At 39.7% G+C, this 15,545-nt stretch overlaps 1 protein-coding gene across 2 annotated transcripts in view; it reads left to right on the plus strand.

Moving 5' to 3' along the window:
- Window positions 1-15,096, plus strand: part of LOC139760180 (TGF-beta-activated kinase 1 and MAP3K7-binding protein 1-like) — a 188,223-nt gene extending 173,127 nt beyond the window's left edge. Inside the window, exons 7-9 of one of the 2 annotated variants that reach the window (XM_071683115.1) lie at window positions 600-699; window positions 854-1,090; window positions 13,749-15,096. In XM_071683115.1, coding sequence (XP_071539216.1) covers window positions 600-699; window positions 854-1,090; window positions 13,749-14,108 — 697 coding nt within the window. In that variant the 3' untranslated portion in view covers window positions 14,109-15,096. The remainder of the gene's footprint in view (window positions 1-599; window positions 700-853; window positions 1,091-13,748) is intronic. The other variant, XM_071683116.1, reaches the window with a different exon arrangement.
- The last annotated feature ends 449 nt before the right edge of the window (window positions 15,097-15,545 follow it).

Raw genomic sequence — 15,545 nt, forward strand, 5'->3', positions numbered from 1 at the left:
TTTTTCTCATCTTTGCTTTCAATGCTGGATGGGCCAGTGTCCATGAAACCACTCTCCACTTGATCAGAAGACAGATAATCTTTGTTAAGTAATTTAGGATAATCTTCCTGGTCTAAATTTTCCTAAAAGCTGCTTAGTCACCATCCTTGAAAAGTGACAAGAATGTACTGTCATTGGTATAGCTTGAAGATGACTAAAAGGGGGAGAAATTTTGAGGCAGTGTCACTTCAGCAACCACCCACCTTTGGCAGGTAGCCTTGAAATAGAGGCACAAAATTTGATCCATGAATTTAAATCTAAACAAGTTGTCTGGCTTGTGCAAATATCCATCTAAAGGAGTTGAAGGGTTAAGGTGATATAGTCATAGATGATATGCATTGGAATTGTTATAGGAAGAGTTCAAAAGTAAGGTATGATGATAGAATGCAGTAATATGTGTCTGAATTTTTTTTTTCTGATAAGGTTTTTAATGTGGAAAACTGGAGTTTGGAAGATGTGCATAAGGCATCAGTGTGTGTGATGGGAAAAGGCATTCAGGGTATGAGTGATTTGATTTATCTTATTTGCTTTGAACAAAAATTTAATGTTGATATCTTTAGTTTTCTCTTGCTGATGAGTGATGGTCTCTACAAGTCTTATCAAGATTCAACTGGTTCAGAGCAGGTCAATAAAGAAATTGCTCAGATGGTTGTAGAACAGGTAAATCATGATCATCATTTGACAGTATACTTCTTGAATGACTTTATATTTGCTTATATAATGCTTATATAATGAATTTTTCTTTGAGCCTGAGCTGTAGTATCATCTCTGAATAGAAAGGCAGAATTTATTATTATTACTTCTCACTTTTCAGTTTGTGGAACAGCCAACTCTTACCAGTGTGGCACAGACTGTTGTTGATAAGGTAGTACGCTTGCACCATGACAATTACCTAACAAAACAAAGAAATGTTACCACCAGAGATGATATTAGTCTCATTATCCGCAATTTTAACTTTCCTCTGCGTGGTGCCCTTACACCCTCATCAGCTTTCCCTGGGGGTTTATCTCCACGTCCTCCACTCAGACATTTACCTTGTCCAAGGCCACAGGTGAGGAATTATCATGATCACAGTTTAATTTGTTACTAAAGTATGGCATAAAGTTTGGATATGTATGTTAACTTTTGTAATCTGTAACCTTCACATACAGTAGATTTCCTCGACTGAAAAAATTTAGAGATAATGATTTGCTACCATATTATTGTGAAGTGCATTAATTCTGTGCATAATATATTTTTTAGTGGATGCATTTTCCATAATAGTTACTGAATAGGATTATTTAATGTTGCTGTGTAATATTATAATTACAGGTATACACTACTTTTATGACTTTTCTCTAAGGTTTACACCCTCTGGATTCTGTTTAGTATGTTTTTATTTTCTTATACATAACTGCTTCTTGCAGCTTAGTGAGGTAGCATCAGGATCAGATGAACATTGGTCTCATATGATTACATCCACTGTATAGTTGTCATGTATTATCTACTGAAACCAAAGCCTACTATCCACAGACAGACTATGTCTTGGTTTACCTTGACCCCTTAATATGTCATGGTTCAACACATTGACAACATGTCATCTCCTGTGTATCCCATGCACACCTCTCAAGCTGCTGAATGTTTATCAGTGGCCTTTAAGAAAGGGGATGGTTGATTGGTAAGGACATCCATTGTATGTATGAATCATGGTGAAGTGCCTGAGGATTGGAGGAATGTATTGATAGTGCCATTGTATAAAGGCATAGTGGGTAAAGGTGAGCATTCAAACTACAGTGGTATAAGTGTGTTGAGTATACCTAGTAAGATATATGGGAGAGTATTGATTGAGAGGGTAAATGCATCTGCAAAGCATCAGATAAGGGAGGAGCACTTTGGTTTCATAAGTTGTAGAGGATGTGTGGATTAAGTGTTTGTTTTGAAGAATGTAAGAAAAATACTTAGAAAAAATAGATATATTTGTATGAGGCATTTATGGATCTGGAGAAGGCATATGGTAGGGTTCATAGAGATGCTTTGTGGAAGGTCTTAGGAATATATAGTGTGGGAGGTAAGCTGCTAGAGGCAGTGAGAAGTTTTTATCAAGGGTGTAAGGCACAAATACGAGTAGGAAGAGAGGAGAGTGAATGGATCCCAGTGAAGGTCAGTCTGAGGCAGGGATGTTTGATTTCATCATGGTTGTTTAATTTGTTTATGGATGGGGCAGTGAGGGAGTTAAATATAAGAGTTTTAGAGGAAGGGGCAGGTATACAGTCTCTTGGAGATGAGAGGGCCTGGGAAGTGTCTGTTATTTGCTGATGATACAACACTGGTGGCTGATTTGAGTGAGAAATGGCAGAAGCTGTTGACTAAACTTGGAAGAGTTTGTAAAAGGAGAAAGATGATAATAAATGTGAAGAAAAATAAGGATATTATGTTTAGTAGGGTTGGGGGACAAGAAAGTTGGGACCTAGGTTTAAATGGAAAAAAAATTGAAGGAATTGAAGTGTTTTAGATATACGGGAGTGGACTCGGCAGTGAATGGAATCATGGAAGCGGAAGTTAGTCATAGGGTGGGAGAGGGGGCAAAGGTTCTCTGGGCGATGAAGAAATGGGATAAAAGTGAGTGTTCAAATTACAGAGGTATGATTTTGAATATTCGTGGGAAATTATAATGGAGGGTATTGATTAAGAAGGTAAAGGCATGTACAGAGCATCAGAGTGGTGAAGAGCAGTAGGTTTTCGAAGTGGTAGAGGATGTGTGGTTCAGGTGTTTGCTTTGAAAAATGTATGAGATATACTTGGAAAAACATGGATTTGTATGTAGCATTCATGGATTTGAAAAAGGGATATGATAGGGTTGATTGAGATGCTTTGTGGAAGGTATTAAGGGTATATGGTGTAGGAGGTAAGTTGCTTGAAGCAGTGAAAAGTTTTTACCAAGGATGTAAGGCATGTGTTCAAGTAGGAAGAGAGGAGAGTGATTGGTTCCCTGTGAATGTTGGTTTGTAGTAGGGTTTGGGATTTCCCAATGGTTGTTTAATTTGTTTATGGATGGGGGGGTTAGAGAGGTGAATGCAAGACTTTTGGAGAGAGGGGCAAGTATGCAGTCTGTTGTGGATCAGAGGGCCTGAGAAGTGAGTCAAGTTGTTGTTTGCTGATCATATAGTGCTGGTGCTGATTTTGGTGAAAATTGCAGAGATTGGTGACTGAGTTTGGTAAAGTGTGTCAAATGAGAAAGTTAAGAGTGAATGTGAATAAGAGCAAGGTTATTAGGTTCAGTAGGGTTGAGGGACAAGTTAATTGGGAGGCAAGATTAAATGGAGAAAAACTGGAGGAAGTGAAGTGTTTTAGATATCTGGGAGTGGACTTAGCAGTGGAAGGAACCACTGAAGAAGTGAGTCACAGGGTGGGGGAGGGGGCGAAAGTTCTGGGAGCATTGAAGAATGTATGGAAGGCGAGAACGTTATGTTGGACAGCAAAAATGGGTATGTTAGAAGGAATAGTGGTTCCACCAATGTTATATGGTTGTGAGGCATGGGCTATAGATAGGGTTGTACAGAGGAGGGTGGATGTGTTGGAAATGAAATGTTTCAGGACAATATGTGGTGTGAGGTGGTTTGATCAAGCAAGTAATGAAAGGGTAAGAGTGATGTGTGGTAATGAAATGAGCATGGTCGAAAGAGCAGAAGAGAGTGTGTTGAAATGGTTTGGACACATGGATAGAATGAGTGAGAAAAGACTGACAAAGAGGATATATGTGTCAAAAGGATTTGTATGTGGCATCTATGGATCTGGAGAAGGCATATGATAGAGTTGATAGAGATGCTCTTCGGAAGGTATTAAGAGTATATGGTGTGGGAGGTAAGTTGCTAGAAGCAGTGAAAAGCTTTTATTGAGGATGTGAGGCATGTGTACGAGTAGGAAGAGAGGAAAGTGATTGTTTCCCAGTGAATATCAGTTTGTGGCAGGGGTGGGTGATGTCTCCATGGTTGTTTGATTTGTTTATGGATGGGGTTGTTAGGGAGGTGAATGCAAGAGTTTTGGAGAGAGGGGCAAGTATGCAGTCTGTTGTGGATGAGAGGGCTTGGGAAGTGAGTCAGTTGTTGTTTGCTGATGATACAGCGCTGGTGGCTGATTCAGGAGAGAAACTGCAAAAGCTGGTGACTGAGTTTGATAAAGTGTGTGGAAGAAGAAAGTTGAGAGTAAATGTGAATAAGTGCAAGGTTATTAGGTTCAGTAGGGTTGAGGGACAAGTTAATTGGGAGGTAAGTTTGAATGGAGAAAAACTGGAGGAAGCGAAGTGTTTTAGATATCTGGGAGTGGATTTGGCAGTGGATGGAACCATGGAAGTGAGTCACATGGTGGGGGAGGGGGCCAAGGTTCTGGGAGCGTTGAAAAATGTGTGGAAGGCGTGAGCGTTATCTTGGAGAGCAAAAATGGGTATGTTTGAAGGAATAGTGGTTTGAACAATGTTGTATGGTTGTGAGGCATGGGCTTTAGATAGGGTTGTGCGGAGGAGGATGGATGTGTTGGAAATGAAATGTTTGAGGACAATATGTGGTGTGAGGTGGTTTGATCAAGTAAGTAATGAAAGGGTAAGAGAGGTGTGTGGTAATAAAAAGAGTGTGGTTGAAAGAGCAGAAGAGGGTGTATTGACATGGTTTGGTCACATGGAGAGAATGAGTGAGGAAAGCTTGACGAAGAGGATGTATGTGTCAGAGATGAAGCAATGAGGAGAAGTGGGAGACTAGATTGGAGGTGGAAGGATGGAGTGAAAAAGATTTTGAGGGATCAGGGCCTGAACATACAGGAGAGTGAAAGGCATGCAAGGAATAGAGTGAATTTGAATGATGTCGTATACCGTGGTCGACATGCTGTCAGTGGATTGAACCAGGGCATGTGAAGCGTCTGGGGTAAACCATGGAAAGTTTTGTGGGGCCTGGATGTGGAAAGGGAGCTATGGTTTCGGTGCATTACACATGATAGTTAGAGTCTGAGTGTGAACAAATGTGGCCTTTTGTCTTTTCCTAGCACTACCTCATGGGGGGGATGTTGTTTCATGTGTGGTGGGATGGTGATGGGAATGGATGAAGGCAGCAAGGATGAATATGTACATGTGTATATATCTGTGCATGTGTATGTATGTATACATTGAAATGTATGGGTATGTATATGTGCATGTGTGGGTGTTTATGCATATACATGTGTATGTGGGTGGGTTGGGCCATTCTTTCGTCTGTTTCCATGCGCAACCTTGCTAATGCAGGAGACAGCGACAAAGTATAATAAATGAAATAGAATAGATATTATTTATGCATATGTCTGTGTATTTATATGTATGTATGTATATGTATATATGGGCATTTATGTATGTATATATGTGTGTATATCAGTGGTTGGGCCATTCTTTGTCTGTTTCCTTGCACTTCCTCGCTGACATGGCAAATGGCGGTTAAGTATAATGATAGAATAATAATATCCCTTAGGTAAGGGGAAAGAATTCTACCTCTGTATTCCCTGTGTGTTGTAGAAGACGGCTCAAGGGAACGGAAGCAGGGGGTTGGAAACCTTCCCCAGCTTACATTTGAATTTCTAAGAGAGGAAACAGAAAGAGCCAATCGGGAAGTGCTCATCCTCCTCAAAGGCTCAGAATAGGGTGTCTGAATGTATTTGGATGTAACCAAGATGAGAAGAGAGAAGAGATGTTCAGGCTCTGAGTTAAATGAAGCTTAAGGGTAAAGGGGAAGAATGGTTTTGAAATGTTTTAGGCATAAAGTCAGGGGTTGGTGAGAGGACAAGAGCTAAGGAAGGAGTAGAACTAAATCTGAAGCAGGAGTTGTGGGAGTGTGTGATAAGAGTTTAATGAAGTATGTTCTAGATTGATGTGGGTATAAGTGAAAGTGTATGGTGAAAGATGCTTATGCACCTGGCCATGAGAAGAAAGATTGTGAGAAGCAAGTGTTTTAGGAGTGGCTGAATGAGTGTGTCATCAGTTTTGATGTATGAGACTGGTTATTAGTGATGGGTGATTTAAATGTGAAGGTAAGTAATGTGGCAGTTGGAGTTATATTTGCTGCACATAGGATATTCAATGTTATGAATGGAAATGGTGTAGAGCTTGTGGAGTTGTGTGCTGAAAAAGACTTGTAACTGGGAATATCTGGTTGAAAAAGAGATATACACAAGTATATGTATGTGAGTAGGAGAGATGGGCAAAGGGCATTATTAGATTACATATTAACTGATAGGCATATAAAGGAGAGACTTTTAGATGTAAATATGCTGAGAGGGGCAGCTGGTGTGATGTCTGATCACTATCTTGTTAAGACAAAGGTGAAGATTTGTATAGGTTTTCAAATATGAGGAGACAGTTTAGGGGAGAAGAAAGTGCTGAGAGTAAGTGAGCTTGGAAAGGAGACTTGTGTAAAATAATACTAGGAGAGATTGAGTGAAGAGTGGCAAAAGGTGAAAGCTTATGAAGTGAGGGGAGTCAGTGAGTAATGGGAGGTATGTAGGGAAGCAGTGATGGCATGTGCAAGAGATGCATGTGGCATATGAAAGGGGGGAGGTGGGCAGATTAGAAAGGATAGTGAGTGATGGGATAAAGAAGTAAAGCTGCTAGCAAAAGAGAAAAGAGAGGCATTTGGGTGGTATCTACAAGGAAGGAATGCCAGTGATTGGGACATGTAAAAGAGAAAGCAGCAAGAGGTCAAGAGAAGGTGCAGGGATTGAAAAAGAGGACAAAAGAGACTACTATTGAATATGAGAAAATGAAAACATGTTTTGGAAGGAGGTAAATAATGTGTGAAAGATGCAAGAACGAATAGGAACATTGGTAAAGGTGGCAAAAGGGGAACTGATAACAGGTAGTGACAGAGTGAGTAGGAGATAGAGTATTTTGAAGGATTGTTAAATGTGTTTCATAATAGAGTGGCAGATGTGTTGTGGTGGTATTTGGGTGGTATGCAAAGTGAGAGAATCAGGGAGAATGGTTTGGTGAAGAAAGAGGAGTTGGTGAAAGCATTGTGGAAGGGGAAAAGCAACAAGGCAGCAGGAGTGGATGATATTCATTGTATGTATGGATTATGAAGTGCCTGAGGATTGGTGGGATGCATGTATAGTGCCATTGTATAAGGGAAAGGAATAAAGGTGAGTGTTCAGACTACAAAGGCATAAGTTTGTTTTAGTATACCGGGTAAATTGTATCAGAAGGTATTGATTGAGAGGGTGAAGGCATGTATAGAGCATCAGATTGGGGAGGAGCATGTGGTTTCAGAAGGGGGTAGAGGATGTGTGGATCAGGTGTTTGCTTTGAAGAATGAGTGAGAAATACAGAAAAATAGATGGATTTGTATGTGGCATTTATGGATCTGGAGAATGCATATGATAGGGTTAATTGAGATGTTTTGTGGAAGGTTTTAAGAAAATATGGTGTTGGAGGTAAACTGCCAGAAGCAATAAGTTTTTATCAAGGGTGTAAGGCATGTGTATGCATAGGGAGAGAGGAGAGTGAATGGTTCTCAGTGAAAGTCAGTCTGCAGCAGGGGTGTACAATGCCACTAATGTTGTTTGATTTGTTTATGGATGGGTTGGTGAAGGGCATTGATACAAGAGTCTTGGAGAGAGGGACGAATATGCAGTTTGTTGGGGATGAGAGGGCATGGGAAGTGAGTCACTTGTTGTTTGACAATGATATGGCACTAGTGGCTGATCTGAGTGAGAAACTGCAGAAGTTGGTAACTGAGTTTAAAAGAGTTTTTTGAAAGGAGAAAGTTGAGAGTAAATGTGAATAAGAGCAAGATTATTAGGTTCAGCTGTGATGAGGGACAAGTTAGTTGGGATGTAAGTTTGAATGGAGAAAAATTGGAGAAAGTAAAGTGTTTTAAATATCTGGGAGTGGACTTGGCAGCAAATGGAACCATGGAAGTGCAAGTGAATTGTAGAGTGTGGGAGGGGGTGAAGGATTTGGGTTAAGCGATGAAGAATGTGTGGAAAGAGAGAATGTTATCTCAGAGAGGAAAAGTGGGTATGCTTGAAGGAATAGTAGTTCCACCAATATTATATGTTTGCAAGGCATGGGCTATAGATAGGGTTGCACAAGGGAGGGTGGATGCATTGGAAATGAAATGTTTGAAGACAGTATGTGGTGTGAGGTGGTTTGATTAAGTAAATAATGAAAGGGCAAGAGAGATGTATGGAATGAAAAGAGTGTGGTTGAGAGAGTAGAAGAGGGTTTGTTGAAATGGTTTGGATGCATGGAGAGAATGAATGAGGAAATGTTGACAAAGAAGATATATGTGTCAGAAGCGGAAGGAGGAAGGAGAACAGGGAGAGCAAATTGGAGATAGATGGATGGTGAAAACAATTTTTAGCAATCAGGGCCTGAACATGCATGAGGGTGAAAGGCATGCATGGAATAGAGTAAATTGGAACAATGTGGGATATGGAAATCAATGTGCCATCAGTAGACTGAAACAGGGTATATGAAACATCTGGAGTAAACTATGAAAAGGCCTATGGGACCTGGGTGTGGATAGGGAGCTGTGGTGTTGGTTGATCACACATGATAGCTCGTTTATAGTTGTGAGCAGATGTGGCCTTTCTTCATCTCTTTCCTGGTGCTACCTTGCTGATGTAGGGGTTGGTGATGCTGTTTTCTGTGAGACATGGTGGCTCCAGGAATGGATGAAGGTGAGGAAGTATAAATATGTTCATATGTATATATGTGCAAGTATATGTATATGTATGTGTACGTATGTACATATGTATGTGGGTGGATGTATCTTTCTTTGTCTGTTTCCTGGCACTACCTTGCTACTGTGGGAAATGGCTATCAAATATGAAAAAATACACACACACACACACACACACACACACACACACACACACACACACACACACACACACACACACACACACACACCATGCCTGCCAATGAAATAGGAACAAGTGAGCCTGTTGGAATTGTGTTGACACACTTCTTTTTACCCCACCTGAAATAGTGTTGGTGTCTGCAAGTGAAGTTGGTGCCATTGAGTGAGCAGTAGCAATTTCATGACATAACAGCATACCACATAAGCCTGCCTCAGTAGTTGTTTAGCTGTTGTAGGCAGAGGGAGTATTTTCTTTACTCCCCACTTATACCCTGGATTTTCATTGTTTCTTTTTCCTTTTAATACCTTCCATCCACTTTGGTTGGAAATACCTTAAAAGTGACAAAATAGCTTCTATATTTGCACCTGATAGGGAAATAAGCCACACAAGGAAATTTCTAATGTTATTGGTGTAAGCATGAGATCAGCACAACAGTGGGTGCAGAAATTGAATGATAAGGGCAGCACTGCTAAACCGACCCATGGAAAATACCCTGGGAAGGGCAGAAAAACCTCGCCATGCATCTGAGATGTTCTTAAGTGTCATGGGGATGCAGATCCATGCTTGAGTGCAAAATAATTAAAAGAAAAAACCTAGAATGCTCAGAAGAAAAGAGTTGATTTTTGTAGGAAGTATGTGATGTGTGATACAGTTTAGTTCAGAAGTGTCCAGTGGAGTGATGAGTCCACCTTTTATGTGACAAGTGGCCACGGCCATGGGTACATGTGACCAGACTGTGATCTGTTTAACCATTACATTGTAAACATTGTAAGGATCCTCCCTCCTTCACTTATGATTTGGGACTGTTTCTTTTATTTTGGTGTTGGGGGCTTAGTAGTGCTGTCAGAGAATGAAACTATCAACCAACAAACGTAGTTACCTTGAGTTACTATGTGACCATCTTCCAGATACTGTCCATTGTCCATTTTGTTGATCTCTTTTAAAATCATAAAGGTTGAGGTCAGGTCACCCCTCTGTCTTCTCTCTTCTAAGTTAGATATACTTAAAGCATTCAACATTTCACCATAGCTTAGCTATCTTCATTCTAATACTATCTTTATTAACTTCTTCTGGACCTTTTCTTTTTTTTTTTTTTTTTTTTATACTTTGTCGCTGTCTCCCGCGTTTGCGAGGTAGCGCAAGGAAACAGACGAAAGAAATGCCCCCCCCCCCATACACATGTACATACACACGTCCACACACGCAAATATACATACCTACACAGCTTTCCATGGTTTACCCCAGACGCTTCACATGCCTTGATTCAATCCACTGACAGCACGTCAACCCCTGTATACCACATGGCTCCAATTCACTCTATTCCTTGCCCTCCTTTCACCCTCCTGCATGTTCAGGCCCCGATCACACAAAATCTTTTTCACTCCATCTTTCCACCTCCAATTTGGTCTCCCTCTTCTCCTCGTTCCCTCCACCTCCGACACATATATCCTCTTGGTCAATCTTTCCTCACTCATTCTCTCCATGTGCCCAAACCATTTCAAAACACCCTCTTCTGCTCTCTCAACCACGCTCTTTTTATTTCCACACATCTCTCTTACCCTTACGTTACTTACTCGATCAAACCACCTCACACCACACATTGTCCTCAAACATCTCATTTCCAGCACATCCATCCTCCTGCGCACATCTCTATCCATAGCCCTTGGACCTTTTCTATGAGTTCTTTTTGCTTCTTTTGATCCAGTGATCAAACCTGAGAAGTATGTTCTAGTTTTGGCCTTATGTAGGATATGAATAGCTTGTTAGATATTTCTTTATCCTTGTACTTGAAAGCTATTATGATATTTGCCAGCAAACAGTTTGTCTCATAACTATTCTCCTGATATGGGACTTTGGCAGTAGGCAAGCGATGATGTCTACTACCTAGTCCCTCTAACACACACAATCTTGAATCTTACTTCTTGTTTGGTAATAATCACACAAAAGCTGTCTTTTGCTTTGTCCCATTCTCATTACTTTATGTTTTCTTGGGTTGAATTTCATCGACCAAGTTTCTTACCAATTTTGAAGTCTGTTTAGGTCCCCTTGTAAGCTGATGCAGGATTTTGCACCTTTCCCTTTGCATCACTTGCAAACATATTCAGAGAGGAATCCATACCTTGAGGCATGTCACTGATATTGTCTAAGAAGAGTAATGGTCCCAGAAGCTAACCATGTGGCTCTCTGCTGGTTATCTCAACCCATTTGGAAAAGGCTACCTTGACATGCATCCTTCATTCCCTTCCACTGAGATAATCTTCGATCCAACGAAAGAGTTTCCCCTTATTCCTGCTTAATGATCCAACTTCTTAATCAGACTCCTGAGTGGCAGTCCCGATACACAGTCCACCCAGCCTTCCCTTTTCATGATTGAGCGTGCTCTTTTGTAAAACTAAAAGAGGTTAGGTACATGTGACATCCTTGAACGAAAATCAAAATCTTTCTCACTTAGGAAATTTCTCCTTAACAGAAAGTCCAGTTGGTGTCTAGATTAAAAAAGGATCTATCTACTACTTTAAGACATGTAATTGCTATGTCCTCATTTGCTTTGTTTTTTACTCTAGTGTCCAGGGACCTTTTGATATACACATGCTTTGTTTTGGCCATTTGTAGAATGATGTGTACAGCCCATTTACACTTTTTTTTTTTTACATAGGCTTATGTTTGGAGTAAAACGATCATCATTGCATTAGCAGCCCAGTGTTGTGGTGTTGCCAGCACTGTGCAAGAAGCGTGCATGCGCTTGGTGTACATATAGTCTATAGTCATGGGGTTGTACAGTATTTTGTGCTGCAGTATACAGAATATTGCATGTGTTTTGCTCTTTACATAATCTCACAAAAGTATCTTTTAAGTTCTTCTGGTACAAGTGGTGATAAGATGTGTAAGACCACCACCAGTGAGGTTAAGATGAATGTGCTCAAACGTTACAAGGAACATGAATGAACAGCTGATATTAAGTGTCCCCTTGGACTTTGTGAATCTACTTTATGTACTGTATGTGATTGTGCAAAGAAGATCAAGGAGAGTGCCAAGTGTTGAACATTAATCAATGCATTGGAGACCTCATATTCCTGGAGTTTGATCATGGAGGGGATGGAATGAATGTTGAGATCAAACACCAAATTCATGAAAATGTTCCAAGAGTATGTATAATGCCATGGCTGACTTGGCAGCAGAAGGCACAGTGAAAACACTGCAAGTAAGCTCTGGTTGTTTTGCTATTTTAGGCAATGCTTCAATTACCGCAACATCAAGATGACTATTTAGGCTGCTTCTGCTGATGTTGCTGCCAATGTTTCTCAGGAACCCTCAAGACTAGCACAGTAAACCCTCGATTTAACGGACCCTAATATAACAGATTTCAGATTTGATGGACTGGGCAAATAATAATTCATTAATTGATAATAATTCAAAGAAAAAAATTAAAAATCTCAAGTGCTGCACCATGCACATTTCATATCACTCTTGTTTTTGGTAGTGTGGGGTATACTCGCTTTGTTTCAGTCTCAGTCTGCTTCAAACTACCTTGCGGTCATTGTGTATATAAAGAATTGTGACTTTATTTATTATATAATTTTGCAATCCTTACAATTCAAGATATCATCAAGTGACAGAGGAGTTAAAAGAGTGTATGAACTGCATGTTGTATTACTGTGTGTTGTATTAAAAAACGGCCTAAGGGTTTACTGTATTAAGGAGAGCTATTATTCTTCTTAGCAGATTTTTAACATGGATGAGACTGGATTATTTTGAAAGAGAATGCCTTTGAGAACCTACACATCCTGGGAAGAGAAGACAGCATCAGGATTCCATGCTGCCAAGGATTGCCTCATTCTCTTTGTAGAGGGCAATGCTGAAGGTAATATAAGTGTAAACCATTACTGGTCTACTGTTTGGAAAATCCCAGGGCTGTTAAGGGATAGATGAAGCAATTTATGCCATCTGTTATTATTCTGAACCAAAGGGGTTCAGGCAATCTTTTCTGTGATTACTTTCCTAAAAACTCCGTGTAGAGGTGAATGAATAATGTCTGAAGGAAAATATAAGTTTCAAGATTCTCCTCCTTATTCATAATACCCCAAGCCATCCACCTTCAATACAGAACCTTAGCAAGAACATCAGAGTTGTCTTTCTTCCACCCAATACTACATATCTAATCCAGTCTGTGGACCAGGTAGTGATGTCTACTTTCAAGACCTACTTTTTTCCAGAGAACATTTGCAAAGCTCATGAAGGCTTCAGAGAATGACCAGATGACTATGAAGGAAATCTGGAAGTCCTTCACTATCAGGGATGCCATTGCAGACATTGGTGAGGCCTGAAAGGAAATCACCATGTTTGTATGAGTGAAGTGTGACTGAAGCTTTGCCTTTAGTTTGTTCATGGACTCCTGAGGTTTTGATTTTGCCTCCAGAGTATCAAGAACATGGGTACATGTGGAAATGGCAAAAAAGATTGGCTTTGATGCTAGAATTGCCTAAGGAAAAGCTCTTGAATGAAGACCTAAAGTTGAAGATGGAGCACCACAAACAAAATCCCCAAGTCTGCACTTGATTTAGTCATTTTGGACTCATTTTACATAATTATTGTGTAACTCAAGAGGTGCCTGTGTTGTGCTCTGCTCCTTTCTTTGTGTTTTGTATTGACATAATTTTTTTTTCTTCTCAAGAGACTCATGCTGACAGAACTCATTCTGTTCTGTCAGCATGTGAAATTAATCTCATACAGTAGTTTACAGTCTTTAGTCAGATGTATCTACTTGTTTTCATGAGATGAAACCCTTGATAATGTAGCATCAAACAGATGAAAGGTAAATGTGTAAGCTCATTTCAATTGTAATTTTATTTTTACAGGATTGTCCATCTTCATCAACATCATCATCTGGTAGTGATGACATGACTCTGCGTGAGGAGTCAGATGTTTTATCTGGTCTGCCTGATTCTTGCATGCTTCCTGGATCTCGAGGACACAGATTAGATTTTCCAGAAGGTATCAGTAACTCAGTTGATGATCATGGCCTTATTCATCACACGGACACAAACACAACATCAACAGAGTCATCTGAACTCCAAAATCCCAGCCTCACACAGTTCTCATTAGATGAGGATGGCAGAATTCACCCTTATGTAAATTTTGATCAGTATTATCAGGCTGTTGAGGAGGCTAGAGCAGCAGGGATTATCACAGAGTCTCAGCTACATCTTTATAAGTGACAAGGACAAAACTTCTAAGAAAAGACTTTTCATAATTCATCTGTTTGAGTGGATGTTAAATTTGTCAGCTCATTACTTGATTTCCAGACAAGATAATTCTGTCTTGTATGGGAGAACTTACGATGATTCATTTGTAAATATTGTTAAGGTTTTGGTATACGTATATTTGTGAAAGAAATTTGAATTTGTACACTGAAGCCCACCATTGAGTATTGGAGCATATTACACTAAACATTTAAGCTATGTAAGATGAATATGTAATCAGTTGATATTTTTGTGACTTTTTTTGCATTTTACTTTATATTCTCCCTGTAATTTAAAGATATGTTGATGTTATTTTCCATTCTCTTGACTGTCATTCATGTACAATAAAGTGGCATACGCCAAACTACATCCATACACCACTTTTAACATAGTTTCGTAGATCCAAGATTGTTCCTATGTCTTGTACTTTTTATTTTCACATATTCGTCCACTTGCCTTACTCACACTTACATGATTTTTTCTCATTTTCTTTACATATCCATATTACCATACCCCATTTCCATGCTGTAAACATGTGATGATCTTTTACTTTTCCTGTGTCTGTTTGAATATCTAATTGACTTATTATAACAGTAGTAGTTTATTGAGGTCTTTTCCATTGCTAAGCAGGTATAGGAAAAGAGTCAGCTGTCCTCAGAACCCCATGATCAACACTAAGTGCAAATCCAGTGACCTCAAGTTGTGTGTTGTGGAGTGACCCTGTGGAAAATATTCTGATTGTTGGATGATTTAAGTGATGAGGAGGAACGCATTATTATCATAAGCTGATGAGGAACATGAAGATGAATAGTGAGTGATATGTGAAGAGATAAGTGATTTGGAAAATGTTTTCATGGGAAGTAAGAAAGAGGGAGGCCAGCAGGGGATTCCATCACTTGTGTTTCCACCATCCTTATGTATGGCCTTTGTATACTTTCATGGAACAGATTACACAACAGCTACAGCCAGTTTTTTTAATATATTCCTCAGGGATAGAAGGCTTATGTAACAGATGATAGTAAAAAACTAAAATATTTCCAAGCATATCTCTGCTGTAAAGTATCATTTGTAGGGAAATGAATCATGTATCATTAGTGTGCTTAGAGTAACATTTCTTCATACATTCATGTAATTCACCAACAACTCTGTGCACTTCCTTCTTATCCTGAATTGAGGAAGGATCACCCCAATGTGCTGGCCTTCTTCCTTCTAACACTCATTTTTAGTGTGTAATGTGGTATTTTTGAATATGTTCACATCATTCAACACCATCACTATGTCAGTCTAAGAAATAAGAGAAGTGTGATACTAGGTTCAAGAGAAAGATGAAAAAAGACCCCATGTCCTCCCTTTCATCTTGAACTGCCAGACATGTCACCCACAACCCTTCTTTTTATGCCCTTCTTTCTTTTC

The sequence above is a fragment of the Panulirus ornatus genome, chromosome 35 (assembly GCF_036320965.1).
Source record: "Panulirus ornatus isolate Po-2019 chromosome 35, ASM3632096v1, whole genome shotgun sequence".
NCBI lineage: Eukaryota > Metazoa > Arthropoda > Malacostraca > Decapoda > Palinuridae > Panulirus > Panulirus ornatus.